This window comes from Hermetia illucens, chromosome 5 (genome assembly GCF_905115235.1).
Source record: "Hermetia illucens chromosome 5, iHerIll2.2.curated.20191125, whole genome shotgun sequence".
Taxonomy (NCBI): Eukaryota; Metazoa; Arthropoda; class Insecta; order Diptera; family Stratiomyidae; genus Hermetia; species Hermetia illucens.
Window position 1 is genome coordinate 6220582 of NC_051853.1, and position 17275 is coordinate 6237856.

Here is a 17275-nt window from a genome sequence, read left to right on the forward strand (position 1 = left end):
CTATCATGCGTCCTCTTTAATCTGGCCCTCGAGAAAGTGATCCGTGATGCTGAGGTGAATGCAAGAGGTACGATCCTCTTCAAGTCCACCTAACTACTGGCCTATGCTGACGATATCGACATCATGGGAAGAACCACCCGAGACGTTCAAACTGCCTTCATCCAGATCGAGCAGGCGGCCACTGAGGCGAGATCTTGGGCTGCACATCAATGAAGGCAAGACAAAATACATGGTGGCAACGTCAGCACCGAAGACGAATCAACCAACAACATCAAACCGCACTGGTCAAACACAAGCACGAACAAGAATAAGGATAGGGGAATACAACTTTGAGACCGTTGACAATTTCTCCCATCTAGGGTCGAAAATCACAACCGATAACAACTACGATGATGAAATCCGCGCACGGTTGCTGTCAGCCAACAGAGCCTATTTCAGCTTACAAAGACTGTTCCGCTCGAAACGTCTCACCATAGGGTCAAAGCTCTTACTGTACAAGACTATGATCTTGCCAGTCCTCATGTATTCCTCGGAAACTTGGGTTCTTAGCAAGAAAAATTGCGAACTCTTGGCCGCGTTCGAGAGAAGAATCCTCCGAAGAATTTTTTGCCCCCTATATGAGGATGGACGATTCCGTAGCCTACACAATGACGAAATCTATGAGCGATACCATGACCGTCCGGTTGTGGATAAAATCCGGCTCAATAGGTTACGGTGGGCGGGTCACTTAATCCGTATGGATGAAGATGATCCCACCCGGAAAGTCTATAAGGGCAATATCTATGGTAGGAAAAGAAGACGAGGCAGACCCTGCCTAAGATGGAGCGATGGCGTGGGCCAGGACGCCAGACAGCTTTTAGGGATATCGAATTGGTGGACCTCGGCGCAAAACCGGGATGTCTGGAGTTCCTTATTAAGGCAGGCCTAGACCGGATACCGGTTGTTGCGCCGTTGATGATGATGATATTTCTCACACTAACAAAAGGGGACATCCTACAATATGATGGCCTGAGGTTGCCAGGCAGGGCCTGGAGCCTTGAAGACCGTGCCTCACAATACATCAGGGGCACGAGAAGCATCAGCTGAGGATGCGATTCGTCGTGGATCTTTCTTTTCGATCGCAGCACTTGGATATGGAGTTTTATGGCTATTTTTTTTTTTTTTCTGTTATTTCAATTCCGATTTAGCGCGCGTGTTGATCTTTCTGTAAGCGCGCGTGAATCCTTCTGTTTGTTGAATTATGAACATCCGGTGCGGACCCACGCATGGACTAAAAAGACACGTGACACATGAATTTTTGATACAATGATACATGAGGGATCGAAGCGTTCAGGGGAACGTCTGCCCCGAACTTTCCCAAACGTGGCTAGCATAGAGGGATGCAAGTACGTGTCGACGAAACACTTCGATCAAGCTTCAATATAAGCGGGCCGATCTCCACAGTCAATTTCACCATCTTTTTAGGTCTTAGGGATAGCTTCTCCACTTGGTCGTCTCTGACCACTGAGGATGATCGTTAGACCATTGCCAATCGCACCTCCTGAGCGCGAATTACCATGTCTATACTATCGAGATGCCTCTCGTACAATTTTTTGACAGTGTCTATAGCAAGTATGAAGAGAAAAGGCGAGAGGCCATTTCCATGATGAACATCGACAGAGACGTGAAAAAGTTTTCATATACCTGCTATAATTCGAACTTCACTCTTCAGGTCATAGTAGAGCAATTTAACTCAGTACCCGACCTACTCTGGCATTCGGTGTTGCCGCTAAGTATACCAAATTACTTTGTGTGGGACACGGTCAAACAACTCCTCTAGATACAAAAATGTACTGTAATGAGGACTATATTTCTCAAGGCCTTGAATAACCGCGCACTGTGCATCGTGCCGTGCTTGACAAATCCCGTCTAGTTCACCATTCTTTGAAACGATGTCGAGAATGCGTTCAAAAATCTTCATGGTAATGATCAACCGGATCGGAAGGTATTTTGAATATTCTGCTGGACTGCCTTTTTTTTTTCATATTTTAATGGTCGGCCCTCAATAATCCGATTAAGGAGCTCACTGAACCACAGTGTTGGGTCCCGGCTCTTCGATTTCCAGCTGCAATGTTATCAGATCCTGCTACTTTCCCCGATTTCATTCGTTTGATTCCTTCCTCGACTTATTGGCACTGATGGGTAGAATTACTCCAAATGTCGGCTGTGCTGGTGGAAACAGACGATGAGCAAATTCTTCCGTTATCTATCCATCGTGGCCTAGCAATCTCTAAGCAATGTACCGTTCGTTAACACAACAGAAGTGTTTCATTTCCTGTTTACGTTGTCCATGCCTTTTGAGAAGTCGATACAGGTCTCTTTCGCTGTTTTAAGTGTTCAGTTTATCGTAAAGATCTGTGTAAAGGACCGCTCGGGTAGAAGAAATCGCTTTTTTGCTTCACGAATGGCATCTTTGTAAATTTGCAAATTGATCAGTGTTTTAGCCATAAAGGACTTATTGTAAAGGCGTTTCATTTCACACGGACCTTCATTTGTACATCATCATTCCAAAGCCAAGTATCAAGGTTGATGAATTGCTTACCAGGTAACCATAAGGGTCGCATAGGCTACTTTGTAGATTGTGACCAACTATATCTAAAGCCCATCCGAAGTTGTCCGTCGTATTTGTTTATTGGCGGTTGTAGGAAATTGGAGCTGCTATTTGCCCGACAAAATGAATTTGGGGATAATTATATTTATCAAATACGATGCTTTGTCGATTTGCATATCATACTTCTTAGATAGTGGCATTTTTATTTTTTGTATACGAAGGGTCTTCAGAAAATAACGAGAATTTTCATTTTATGAAAAAAATATTTATTTATTCGTCTACATTAATGTTGTCACCTTCAAAATAGTCCCCATTAAATATTATGCACTTTTACCAACGCTTCTTCCAATCGTCAAAACACTTCTCAAAGTCGATCCTCGGATAGCCTTTAGCTCTTTCAGCGAGTCGCATTTAATGCCACCAATGCTTGCAAAACAACGGCTCTTTAAGGTTCTATTTCTATTCTATTTTTGAAAATAGAAAAAAGTCACACGGAGCCATGTCGCACGAATATGGGGACTGGGGCATCATTACAGTATTGTGTTTGGCCAAAAATTCAGGGACAACCAATGAAATGTGAGCAGGTGCATTACCATGGTGTAAAACCCCATGATTTGTTTTGCCACAAATCCAGCCGTTTTCTTCGGATTGGTTTACGCAAACGGCGTTGAACTTGTAGATAGTACTCCTTATTGACCGTTTGACTTCATTGCAAGGAATCATGATGCACTATGCCATTAAAATCAAAGAGCACAATGGGCATCACCTTCACTTTCGACTGCACTTGTCGAGACTTTTTCTTTCTTGGCGATCCAGAATTCCTCCGCTGAGGCGATTGAACTTTAGTTTCTACGTCATATCTGTAAACCCATGTTTCGTCATCTGTTATAACACGTTTCAGTAATCCTGGGTCATCGTTGACGTTGACTTCAGAAGCCTAAGTAACTTCCATCCGCCGCTGCTTTTGATCTAAATTCAACAATTTTGGAAGAAATTTTACTGCCACGCGTTTCATACCCAAAACACTCGAAAAAATTTCATGATATGGACCAATCGATATGCCAACTTCATCAGCAATGATTCGTTGATCGTTCATAACCACTTCTTTCACTTTTTCCACATTTTCACCGGTTGCTGATGTGCTGGAGCGTCCGGGGCGTTCGTCGTCTGCAGCATTTTCACAGCCTTCTTGAAAACGCTTACACCACTAGCAAACTCTTGTTTTACCCATATCAGATAATAAACAATGAATACAGCAGCTAAAAAACAAAATGACAATCAGACTCTCCAAAACCGCGAAGTTATTTTCTGAACCAGCCTCGTACACGTAAAGCGTGGTCCCCGATCAGAAGATTGTAGTATTTGTCGCTTCCCGGCATGTACATCGCTTCGTTCGCTTTACCCTGCGACGAACTGACAAGGAGACCCATTCGCTTGTATGCAGCTTCCTTCAATAGCCTCCTCTCAATTTTCCAACACCGATATTTACTAATTTTTAGACTTTTCGAGGCTCTAAAATCCATTTCTCCGACAGTTTTCTTATTCATAATATCCTAAACAACTACCCAGCTTTAGTCTAGCTTAGGTTAAAACAACTGGCGGTTTAGTTCAATATAATTCGCAACCTTGTCGTGTTTTTGCGATCATATAAAGGAGCGTTTTTCCACCTGTTGCCAGTTTCGATCACGCTGCTCCCAGGGCAGAGGCGAGACAGCGTCTGAAGAGTTGCCTCTGCCCTGGACGAAACCATTAGTCATTTGTTTTTTTTTTTCATTTTTGAATGCTTGGGTGCTATGCCCCAAACTAGGGATCCGTGGACGAAAAAACGTGGGAGTAAGTTGCTCCCCATTTGGGCCGATCCACCATCATGTGGATTGGACTTAGGATCCCGCATATCCTAAACCACTGATCCACAAGGTTTTGGTGTGATTAGCATAGTAGAATGGAAACCAAACTGTTCTCTGTGCGCGGTCGAATAGTATATCCCCCCCCCCAACTTTGGATCTTTATTTGTATCTTCTTGCGTTCCTTGAGATATAAAGTTTGTCAGATCCACCATGGTACATCTCCCAAATACCCCAAGCGAAAATTCCGGGAAAATGAGACAGGCAAGCATGTGTCGACATGGAACTTCAGACAACCTAGACAGCCATCCATGGAATTCCTGAATTTCGCCTGTACTACGTTTTGTATAAGGACATTTGTGATTTTCAGATAAAGTTGTTGTTTGAGGGATGATTTTAAAAACAAAGTTTTGACTAATGCAATATATATATATATATTAGAATCAAGTTGTCATAACAAAAAAAAGTGAAATTAGGGAAAATTAAAATTCTAAATAAATAACTTTCTTCTATCGACTTAACTACTCACAAAAATGTTCAAAAGAAATAAATATTAAATCAACAAATACTTATATTTTTCACGGTATACTTTTGCGGAAATCTTTGAATGTGGCAGACTCGTCACGTCTCAAACGCCCTGTGAATTGTGCTATTGCCTTAAAGCTGCAAAATTTAGAAATGAAGCGCATTTGAAGAATTCAACAACTTCAGCATATTACATTGTGTACTTACATTTCTGATCGAAAATTTTCATCTGAAAAAAGGAATTGTTTTAGCAAGTTCAACGCCTTTATACGATGGCGTTCAGGAGGTATGGTGTCGACTCTCTTCAGCAAGTTAGCTATTGTCTTCAGTACAATCATGGCAAATAATTCCCTCCAATCTTCTAAATTGTTTTTAAATAAATTTACCAATCTCGTGATTACCGCCTGGAAAATTTCGAAATTGTCGAATCATCTTATAAGTTTTCTATCTTTATCTCAATTACTTTTGAACCCTGGGTGTCGTCTGCCCAATTGATAAAAATGGCTGCCAGGACAGTAGAAATCCGTCGATGTTTACGATCAAATGGTGTCTCGTATCGCGCTGCGACCAAAAATAATTCATTCACTTCGTGAACAAATTTGCATTGCTTTAATTGAAATTTATAATCATTTATTGTTATCCTTGGTTCTGGACAAAAATATTCACCAAAAGGAGCTGAGCAAAGTATTTCCATTCTATTGTGGACGATGAGAGCCCAGTGTGGTCCTTATGTAATCGCGTTAAGTGTGATATTATTTTGCGCTTCAAAGCATGGTTAGCTGCCGCTAAAGTTATTTAAGTTGTATTATTATTAAAAATTAATAAACTGCAACTTATAATGAACATTTTTCGGTTGAGTAGTTTCTGAGAATGCACCCATTAAAGAATTGATCACTTTCGACTTTCGGATTCAGAAAGTATAAGACCTACAAATAAGTTCTGTCGGTTTTTTTGTTAAATTTGAAGCTTTATTGTGAAAAATTGGTTATACATTCATTGTTCAAAGTATTGCCCATCGCTAGCCACAACTTTCTTCCATCTTTCAGACAATTCATAGATACCATCGCGCCAAAAATTGGCCGGCTTGGCCGCTATCCACTCATCGAGCCATTTTTTGAGTTCGTCGTAATTGGAGAAGTGCTGGTCAGCCAGGCCATGCTGCAGCGACCGGAACAAATAATAATCAGAAGGAGCAATGTCTGGAGAGTACGGCGGGTGGGGTAGGACTTCCCATTTCAACGTTTCTAGATATGTTTAAACGGGCTGTGCAACATGTGGACGAGCATTGTCATGTTGCAAAATAACTTTATCATGCCTTTGCTGGTATTGCGGCCGTTTTTTCTTGAGTTTGCGGCTCAAAACGCATCATTTGACGTCGGTAGAGTTTGCCCGTGACCGTTTCGTTTTCGGTTTTAGCAGCTCATAGTATCCCACACCCAGCTGGTCCCACCTTATACACAACATGATCTTCTCACCATAAATATTCGCTTTGGCCGTCGATGATGAGGCATTGCCGGGGTATCCCCACGTTGCCCGACGCTTGGGATTATCGTAATGGATCCACTTTTCATCGGCAGTAACTATTCGATGCAGAAAACCCTTCCTTTCTTGTCGTTGGAGCAGTTGTTCGCACGTGAAAAAACGGCGTTCGACGTCTCTTGGCTTCAGTTCATACGGAACCCAATTTCCGACCTTTCGGATCATTCTCATTGCTTTTAAACGGTGGGAAATGGCTTGCTGAGTGACTCCAAGTGTTTTTCCAAGTTCTTCTTGCATTTGCGATGGATCTTGGTCGAGCAATGCCTCTAATTCTTCATCTTCAAAAATTGTTGGCCGTCCGGCGCGCTCTTCGTCTTCCAAGTCAAAATGGCCACTTTTAAACCGTCCAAACCACCTCTGACACGTTCGCTCAGATAGAGCATGGTTACCATAAACTTCCACCAAAATGCGATGACTTTCGGTTGCTTTTTTCTTCATATTGAAATAATGAAGTAGAACTCCCCGCAAAAACACATTATTTGGTACAAAATTGGCCATTTTCGTTGATGAAAAAAGTATTGTTGTTTACACTTCAATTAAATAATTTATACTGACGTTTGTGCCTATTGACAGTAGCTTTCCGATGAATGTTTGGAAATGTGGTTCAATGGAATAAAAAACATGCTACGCCATCTAATGTGAAAACCGACAGAACTTATTTGTAGACCTTATACTAATCGAGATCTTTCATTTGATACACCACATGCCTATATTGGATGAAAAAAAATGTGTGTATTAAAAGCGATGGGACAGGTCATAAACTGGTCGGTGGACATACCGAATCATTCCGGACATTCGGAGACGGTTTGAACGAAGCCATGGGGAATTAAGCTACGGGTTAACGCATTTCTTAAGTGGACGTGGAGGTTATCGTGCTTATTTACATCTATTTGGTCACGACGAGTCACCATGCTGCCCAAAATGTGGTAACGTGGCTAAGAGCGCGGAACATGTCATATTTGATTGCTCCAGGTTCACCGCGCATCGAACAAGAATGGAAGCGGTCGCAGACAGGCGCTTAACACCCGAAAACATTGTGGAGTTCATGCTGGAGTCAACGGATGCTTGGAACCAGGTTGTAAAGGCAGAAAGAACTACGATGAAAACCAGGAATGGAGAGAATCATAATGAGCCGCAGTTAAACGCTTGGTCAGCCCCGTGACGCAATACTTTATAGGAGTTCCGAGTAGTGAAGTGGTTTTAGAGAGTAGAGCCAGCAGTAGGTTTTGAACCTTTCCACATTCCAACGCCGAAAAAAAAAGACAGACAGTAAACCGATTTTAATAAGGTTTTGTTTTACACAAAACCTTAACAAAGACTAGTGGTTTCAGGGCGCTTCCTTGAAACTCAGCCGAGATCCTGTCGTGGGAAAGGCGCTTTCCTCAGCCAAGATCAGACATCCATCCAACAAAGAATTATATTCCGACTTTCAATAAATCATTGTTGTGTTAGTAACAGGTTTTGACTTTTCTAGTAAGTTCGTAGTATCCCTTCAATTGATGAGCCCGAAGGAACAGTGTTCGTTTTTCGCGCATTTTATTGTGCTTCTTAAGCATGGCGGAGGACGACAAGTTCTGCGGCGCCCAATTCGTTGAGGTAAATAGACTTAATTCATTCCGGTTATCACCGTTTTGGAAAACGCGTCCTGCTTTGTGATTTGCGCGTATCGAAGCGCAGTTGCGTTCGAACCGCGTCGTTAAAGACGACGCAATCTTCAACAAAGTTGTTAGTGAGATAAACCCGAAAATCTTTAATCAGGTCGCAGATATCATCGAGTGGCCACCTGAATACGACAAATACGGGACTATCAAACAACGCAGACAGTATCCTTAAATCTCTTTGGTTGACACGTCTTCCAGGCAATATTCAAGCTCTTTTTAGTATTTCGGAGGCAATGTCGGAGATGGTAGATCGGATTCTAGAGGTGCGAAAACCATTTCGCGTTTCTACTGTGGATTCGTCATCATGGTCTACGACGCCGGATAATTTACGTAACGAAATCCAGAGATTCGAAGCCGTCTCGATCAATTAGCTTCGCGTAGATCATATAATCGTCGTAGTGGTAGCCATGGAAGACGCTCGTCACCACGAAAATGGCGTGGTGCAAAAACGGGAGTTTTATGCTATTATCATTGGAAGTTTACGGTTTTCTACTCAGACAATAAAGAACGAATTGCAGCATCTTCTGTGCTCTCCCACAATGGACCTGCGCGTGGAGGATAGCGCATATAGTGGCGGAACCTCCTTATAGAGTGAATCCTACCTGCTAGTTACTTCTCCTACACCATTTACGGAACAGCCGGAGGAAAGGGAAGCCAGAGACATGAACGCAACTGACTTGATACCAGTTTGAATGATCGAATCTATGCAAATCGGACACCATAAACTAGTGAAGGTGTTAAGTGGAAAACAGGAATGCACTGCGGGATAAGATGAGACCTTTCATGGATGAGGACCTAGGAACTGCTTTACCTCCAAGTGCGGCTATTCCCAGCCCCATGAGGAGATCGAGTCTCTGGCGGTACAGTGTGGGGAAACCGCGTCAAACGCGAACAGCGACATACGCTTCCAACAGTTTTCCATTACACATTAGACTAAGTTTATATCAAAAAACATAATTGATGAAATTAACTTGCAGCATGCTAAAGCCTCCTCCTATCGGCTGGCAGCGAGAATAACAAAGCTGCAGGTCTGTCCCTACATTTTTCTGGTGCAAGAGTCAAGGGTTCGATTTAATAAAATCTGTGGCATTGGATCTTCTACGATGGAAAATCCATAAGACCGAGAGGTTGTGTCCTGATGCTAAGACGGTTAGAGGCAACCATACTGAGACAGTTCTGTTCCCAGGACTTAGTTACAGTCCAATACCAGATTAATGGCGAGAGGAAAAACATCATAGTTGCCTCCGCTTATTTACCTTATGATTCCTTGTATCCTCCACCGACGCAAGAGCGATCTGGTGGCGTATGCAGAATCAAGTGGTCTCGAGCTCTTAATAAGTTGCAATGCGAACGCTCAACATATTCGTTGGGGCAGTATCAAATGTAATCCAAGAGGAGAGAACCTATTTTTTGATTTCATCACTTCAGCTGGTCTCATGACTGCATACGTAGAGTACGCCCCTACGTTCGTGGAACCGAGATGAAATGAAGTAATGGACCTAACAATCTGGACTTCAAAAGTGGTAGACGAAGTCTCACTCGCAGATCACCAATACCTGGAATTCAATCTGGCTATTGCGGGCGATTGTCTGCAATACAGACTGAATCCTAGGAAAACGGATTGGAAAAAGTTCAATGAACTTCTTGACAATAAAGTGCAGCTCCGTAGGCGATTAAGGACTCCTTTGGCGCTAGAAGATGAATTGGAAACTCTGGATTGAACACTTTTAGAGTGCTAAGAGGCTTGTCCTATTTCCCACATCCAAAACGGCAAAACGGTTCCTTGGTGGAATTAGAAACTGCAAAAACTCAGGAAATCAACCATTCGACTTCTGAACCGTGCATGTAAAGCAATAAGAACGAAGAGTGGTTAAACTTCCGGAGCTCACAGCGTGAATGTATGAAATGAGACTCCTTTAGAGCGCACTGTGAGGAACTGGAGGGCGAAAGAGAGACTTCAAGGCTGTGCAGAGTCCTTAAAAGGGATGAGTTGACCAAGTTTGACTCTCTTAGAAAATCCGATGATACTTTCACGAACTTCAGGCTGGAATCAGTACAGACAATCCTAGAAGTACACCATCCGGAAGAACGGGTGAGAGAACTGGTAGTGACGGTTCTTGCAAGCTCTTCAACAAGCAAGTAGCAAAAATGGAGGTATGGAGCACTTTGAGCGATTGCTAAGAAATATTTTTCTAGCATGTCTTGTTTTGGGCTATGTGCCTACCTCTTGGCAGAAGGTTAAGGTAGTCTTCATACCAAAGCCTGGGAAAGATGACTATTCTAATCCAAAGAACTTCAAACAGATCAGCTTGACTTCATTCTTGCGGAAGAGTGTGGAGAGGCTGGTTGAGCGTCACATTCGTGGGAAGATGCTTAGGTCGCACCCACTTAATGAAAGCCAATATGCTTACCAGCGTGGAAAGTCCTCTGAGTCTGCTCTTCATTCTTTGGTTTCAAAAATAGAGAATGCAACTCTGAAGGGTGAGTACGCGATGGAGATGTTCATGGAAATTGAAGGGGCGCTTGACTATGCGCCTTTTCAAAAGTTTTATGATGTCGACAGACCGCATGGGGCGTGGCGGGATATACGGAAGTCTTCTACACCGATGGCTCATAAACATTACATGGTCCTGTAGCTGGAGTTTACCTCTGGAATAAAAACGAATAGTGGATTTTTCCCTTGAGACAATACACAATGGTTTCTCAAGCCGAAGTATATGCGATCCTCAGGGCGGCAAACTGGGTGATTGATAAGCGGTTGAAGGGCAGGCGCACCGTAATCTACAGGGGCAGCCAGCCTGCATTGAGGGCGTTAAGTAGTCCCGAAAATCGTTCAGGAATGCAGGAACCGTTTGAACTGTATCCCTAGATTCAATACTGGTCACTATGGCGTAGAGGGAAATAAAATTTTGTATGCTTTAGCAAAAGAGGGTTCAATCTTCCCCATGCCAGAACCGGAACCAGCAATTGAGATATCAGTAGCGTTGGCTAATGCTGCTATCAAAAGCTGGGAACAAACTTCCCATAATGACAGGTGGAGAAGCCTTAATGCTGCTAAACACACCAAACTTTTCCTGTCAGAACCAAACAAACTTACTACAAAGATTATCTTGTCGAAAAGAAGGAAGATTTGCAAAAGTATTGTGGGCATTCTGACTGGTCATAGTTCACTAGCTGGGCATATGTTCAGAATAGAAATTATCCAAAATGATACGTGTCCATCCTGTAATGAGGAAGCGGAATCCACGGAACATTTTCTATGTGAGAGCCCCGCCTATGGACGCATCAGACATCAGATTTTTGGTACTGGTAAGTAACAACTGCAGCGGGTAGCTTCACATTCGCTAACGAAAATCCTGTGATGCATAAACGAACACGGGATATTTTGTTAGACAGGGGAATCGAGTACAATGGACCAATAGGGTCTGAGTGCTCAGAGGCTTTGTCTCTCCCCCACTTCAAATACAGACATGCGTGTGACAGATACAGACAGATAGACACTAAATCGATAAGTTCTTCTTTTACACAAATAATAAAATGGAGAAAGACAGACTGTGTGTATGTCTTATACTCCACAAAGAAATAGACAGGAGATTTCTTCTTCTTTTTCTTTAACCTTTGTCCCGTTCACGAGTGGGATCGGCTCGTCGTGATCGGTTTCACCATTTGGTTCCATCAAATGCTGGATCTGAATGCAATCGCGAGGCTTTTGAACCCTGTCCAGCGTATCAAGCCACGATTGTTTCGGCCGTTTATCATCGACTTCGATGTTCAGACCAATCTTAGCAAGTGAATTCTCGTTAGCGCAAATTACGTGACCATACCATCGAAGACGCCTCTCTCGCAACTTTTCCACGATCGATGCAACTCCATATCGATCGCGGATATCTTCGTTTCGGATGAGATCAAAACGTGTCACGCCACTAGTCCAACGCAACATCTTCGTCTCCATTATCGCAAGATGCCGTTCATTGTCTTTTATAGTCGGTCAACACTCAGAACCGTAGAGATTTTAATAAGGATTTGTTTTACACAAATAATAAAATGGGGAAAAAGAGACTGTGCGGATGTCTTATACTCCACAAAGTAATAGACATATAATAGAAATGCAATGTATTCTCCTGCAAAACATTAATCGAGTTCCCGAATATGATCAAGACTTACTTGAAGTTTTATCATCGCATAGAAGATCCGTACAAACTCCAATGACACAACGATAAGTATCTGGATTCAACGCCTCTCCCAAAACCCGTAAATGCGATTCTTTTCTTAAAACAAAAGTTGGTTGCAAACTTAGAAGTAAGTGTATTATCGTCTGAATGATCTAAAAAGGCAGCAGACGTTAAAAATCCATCACTGAAATTGCCATAACACAGTCACCTTTTCCCGATTGAACAGGCTTTCCTCTGACTGCGTCAACAGTTCTTGGAGTCGACTAGAAACCATTATTATCTTGTTTTTAGTTTGCAATATGTATTCGCTATCAATTTGAGATGCGTCCAATATTTGAATTAATCTTGTCAGCAACAAATTCGAAAAAGATTCTAAATAATATATTTCTGTTGGGAAGAAAATTAAATAAATTAAATTATGAAAGCATACCCCATTCGATAATAGCATATAAATCTTAGCTACTAACACGGATATCTTGCAATGAAAGCAAGCAGGGTATTTGAGCGTTGCTCGACGCCATAGAGCTTCTATACGTACCTATTATCCTGAACTTCTGAGGTATGTGTTTGAGGTGGTCATTGGTAAAAATGGTAATGTTCAAAATGTCGTAAATTGCTTGAAATTCACTTTCATCAAGTGTGAATTCATGACTTAATAGTATAGACAACCTACACGATGCCAATTTAAGCTCTTCAAAACCTTCATCACCAACCTAGGAGAAAATATCGTTTCAAACATCAAATATTGAACTTTTCAGTGGAAATTTATATAAAAATCCTACCCCATCTCCCTCAGTTGCCCATTTATAATTGACTGCTTCAAAGCCATTTAAAATGGAAACAGCTATTCTTGAAAATCCAATTTTAAACTCCGCGAATCCTGCAGATGAGAACTCAACAAAAGCTTTCATAATACTCTGTAAGCATTGATAATCGCTGCACTGCGACAAAATATGCCCGAACTGCTTACTGAGGTCATCGGCATACTAGAATAAGTACAGAAAAATGAGGAACCAAAGCAAAAAAAAAAATATTAGGTTGGGAGGAAAAGTAATGTCGTATTTTGTCAATAGATGGCGACACAAGATATGTTCAAGCGACACTTGAACATATCTTGTGTTGTACTTATCGCATCGGGTCATACTATACGGACAATCTGGGCTACAGGTGTCTCTTTGACAGTTTTATGATCGTACGTGTCAGTCTCAAGTTATAGCGCGTCAAAGATGGAGTCCACCACGGAAGAAATTCGTCATATTTTACATTTTTAATACTTGAGAGGTAAAAATGCAACGAAGGCGGCCAAAAAAATTGTTATGGGTCCGATACTGTAACGATTCGCACAGCACAGCGTTGGTTCGATCGATTTCGTTCTGGTGTAGTGGATGTCGAAGATACACCCCGTACTGGTAGGCCAATCGTCGTAGAAACCGATAAAATCGTCGAAACCATCCAAGTAGACCGGCATGTGAACATTCGCTCACTTGGTCAGGAACTGGCTAAGGACTATAAAACCGTTTGGAACCATTTACAGAAGATTGGATTCTAAAAAAAGCTGGATATTTGGATGCCACACGAGTTGACGCAAAAAAATCTCTTGGACCGAATCAAAGCCTGCGATGCACTGCTGAAACGGAACAAATTTGATCCACTTTTGAAGCGGATGGTGACTGGTGATGAAAAGTGGATCACGTAGCGAAAAAGATTATGGTCGAAGCGCGGCGAGCCGGCTCAAACCATCGCCAAGCCCGGATTGACGGCCAGGAAGGTTTTGCTGTGTGTTTGGTGGGATTGGAAGGGAGTCGTCCACTATGAGCTGCTCAACTATGGCCAGACCTTTAATTCGGTCCTCTACTGTGAGCAACTCGATCGGTTGAAGCAGGCGATTGACCAGACGGGGCCAGGATTGGTCAATAGGAATGGTGTTCTGTTCCACCAGGACAACGCTCGGCCTCACACATCTTTGATGACCTGCCAGAAGCTACGGGAGCTCGGATGGAATGTCCTATCGAACCCACCGTATAGTCCGGACCTGGCATCAAGTGATTACTATCTCTTCCGGTCCATGCAAAATGCTCTTGGTGCTACTAAGTTCGCCTCAAAAGAGGCTTGCGAAAAGTGGCTGTCTAAGTTTTTTTGCAAATAAGGAGGGGGGGTTTATAAGGGGGGTTAATGGAGTTGCCTTCTAAATAGCAACAAGTTTGCCAATAAAACAGCGCATATTTGACTTAAATCGGATAATTTTAAATATGTTAAATAAAGCGTTAAAATTCGATCACAAATACGACATTACCTTTTCCCCAACCCAATATAACACATCGTTCAATAAGTCCCGGGACTAACTATGAAAACAACATTTTATCGGCAAAATTCTTTATTATTCATCAACATAATCTCCTTCAAGGGTTATACAATCATTACAACGCTTCTCTAACTTTTCAATGCCATGTTTGTAGAACGATTTGTCTTTTGACTCAAAATGAGCCTCAGTAGCAGCGATCACCTCCTCATTTGAGCCAAATCTTTTTCCCTGGAGCATCTTTTTGAGATCCGCAAAGAGCCAGCAGTCGCTGGGGGCCAGATCCGGCGAGTACGGAGGATGAGGAAGCAGTTGGAAGCCTAATTCGTTGAATTTGGTCATCGTTTTCATTGACTTGTGGCACGGTGCGTTGTCTTGATGAAAGATGACTTTCTTCTTCTTCAGGTGTGGGCGTTTTTTCGCTATTTCGGCCTTCAAACGATCCAATAACACCATGTAGTAGTCGCTATTGATGGTTTTTCCTTTTTCGAGGTAGTCAATGCAAATTATACCACTCGCATCCCAGAATACGGACGCCATCACTTTGCCGGCCGACTGTTGTGTTTTTGGACGCTTCGGGCGGCTTTTACCGGTCGTACGCCATTCAGCTGAGTGCCGACTTGACTCCGGAGTGAAATGGTGAATCCATGTTTCGTCCACTGTCACATATCGACGCAAAAAATCCTGTTTATTGCGAGTAAACAGTGCCAAACAGCTCTCCGAATCATTGATACGTTGTTGCTTTTGTTCCATTGTGAGCAAACGCGGCATCCATTTGGAAAAAACCTTTTTCATAGCCAATTTTTGGTGCAAAATAGTAAATGCACTACCAGTTGATATGTTCACCATCTTAGCTATCTCGCGCACTTTCATTTTGCGGTCACCCATCACGATTTTCAATACTTGCTTGGTGTTTTCGGGAGTTACTCCGTCATTTGGCCAACCCGAACGTTCCGCATCATTTGTGTCAGCACGATCGCGTTTCACGTCGAAAACCACCGACAAATGGTTGTTTTCGACGGAGTAGAGTCCGGATAACGTTTTTCAAGCCATTGCTGAGCTTGAACAGTGTTTTTTCCCCATTAGAAAACAATGTTTTATCAACACACGAAACTCGTTTTGGTCCATTTTTTCACGATTGCAAAGGTAGCGTCAGTTTAACCACTATAGCTTTCTTGGTTATGTTTCGAATTACATCAAATTTTGACACATCTTATCTGAAGGTTGGTACTTCTGAACCTTGGTATATAAATGGCATTATTAGCGCCATTTCTACGCTAGTCCCGGGACTTATTGAACAATGTGTTATATGAAGAACAACTGTAAAAAAATCGTACCTTTTTGTCTCCAATATAATGTGGTTCGTACATTGCCAAATCCACCATCGAGAATATTTTACAAAGAATGGTAACTGCAACTGGTGTATTTTGTAATTTTTTTAGTAGGAACGGCATAGCTTTCAAGAAATTGACCACTTTCTCTCGATCGTAGGCTAAAATGATATATCCACATAATTTAAGGAGGAATGAATACCAACAAAGTATCTGAAATCGTACAATCACATTTTATCAGTCGATCAACCATGGCCACCCAAAAATGAGCTAGAGCCGCATTTCTAATCTGGAAATCCATCGTATTACTGTCCCTGACAGGACTTTGAAATAAAATAATTATATTTTCAACATTTGTCATGTAATTGAATCCCCAAAGGGCATCAATCAAAATCGGTATGTCCTCGGGGCTGCTCTGTAAAAAAGTAGACCCACAGCGGTTTGAATTAAGAGTGCTGAATTTATTTCAACGTGTAATCATATAAGAGCTAACCCTTACCTTACCTTATATTGAATATAAAAGTCTAATATCGAAGTTAACTTCCGAGCATCGGAGTAATCAGTCAACATAGATAACATCAATTCGCCCGACAACTTTCTCACTTCATTTGATGTCTTAAACATATTCAGAAACACTGTACAGTTTTGTTCCGGGGTCCAAGACGTTAATTTCATCTTGCATCTACAATTATTACAAATTATTCCTGAGCTTACCGTAAGACCAATCAAATTACTTGTAGACAAACAATATTAGCCACAAAGCTTTCTCCACAATCCTCAGAGATTTGTGCACTGCAAGTTGGTATAAGGTGCAAGCGTTCTCCTTACGTGTCATGTACTTCAGAAAGGACACTTTGTTGTCGAACAGGATAGAATCATTTTCCAGAATTCTTCGGATGCTCTTCAATGCATTGATAGTGATTGGATAATTCTAAATAATGATCAAAACAGCTTTAATATTTATAATTATTTCAAACACGTAAACTATACTTGTGACCGTAAACAATCCAAGTAGACACCAAAATAGAAATTATCGCACTCAAAAATAGGGTCATAATCTTCGAGGCATTTGAAAATATTGGCCAGAGCATCACTAAGGAGAGAATTCTGTTGTTTGTGTCTATAAAGAAGAGAACATAATTTAGTGCTAATTGGAAAGAAAATTACATGTTGCTTCTTATTGGTGCTCAGAGGTGGCGGGGAGGAACACGGGGCGGCAACCCTGTCGGCAGAACCAAAACCAAGTGGCCGAGGAGAACTTCCATAGTGGTGGCACCGGGAGACGCTGTTTCGCATTGGCTCGCCGGCCGTGAT

At 42.1% G+C, this 17275-nt stretch overlaps 1 protein-coding gene and 1 long non-coding RNA gene across 2 annotated transcripts; both read right to left on the reverse strand.

Annotated features, from left to right (window-relative positions):
- Nucleotides 1-5172: 5172 nt before the first annotated feature.
- On the reverse strand, nucleotides 5173-5785 carry LOC119658078. Its single transcript, XR_005250201.1, has 3 exons — nucleotides 5626-5785; nucleotides 5423-5566; nucleotides 5173-5363 (listed from the first exon to the last, which is right to left on the reverse strand). It is a non-coding gene; the product is annotated as an uncharacterized LOC119658078 (long non-coding RNA).
- Nucleotides 5786-12329: 6544 nt separating this feature from the next.
- Nucleotides 12330-16799, reverse strand: LOC119658285. The gene is made up of 7 exons (XM_038065575.1): nucleotides 16696-16799; nucleotides 16466-16643; nucleotides 16187-16376; nucleotides 15968-16122; nucleotides 13114-13317; nucleotides 12870-13044; nucleotides 12330-12718 (listed from the first exon to the last, which is right to left on the reverse strand). Exons 1-7 carry the CDS (start codon nucleotides 16794-16796, stop codon nucleotides 12513-12515), a joined length of 1209 nt encoding a protein of 402 aa, XP_037921503.1. The 5' UTR covers nucleotides 16797-16799; the 3' UTR covers nucleotides 12330-12512.
- Nucleotides 16800-17275: the final 476 nt, after the last annotated feature.

What these genes read in the sequence shown, in the direction of transcription:
- LOC119658285 (XM_038065575.1), bottom strand. Translation starts at nt 16,796, where the DNA reads ATGACACGTAAGGAGAACGCTTGCACCTTATACCAACTTGCAGTGCAC. An exon ending in TCGACTGATAAAATGTGATT is followed by an intron (nt 16,123 to 16,186) that starts GTACGATTTCAG and finishes ATATCATTTTAG; the next exon opens with CCTACGATCGAGAGAAAGTG. An exon ending in GGGCAACTGAGGGAGATGGG is followed by an intron (nt 13,045 to 13,113) that starts GTAGGATTTTTA and finishes ATTTTCTCCTAG; the next exon opens with GTTGGTGATGAAGGTTTTGA.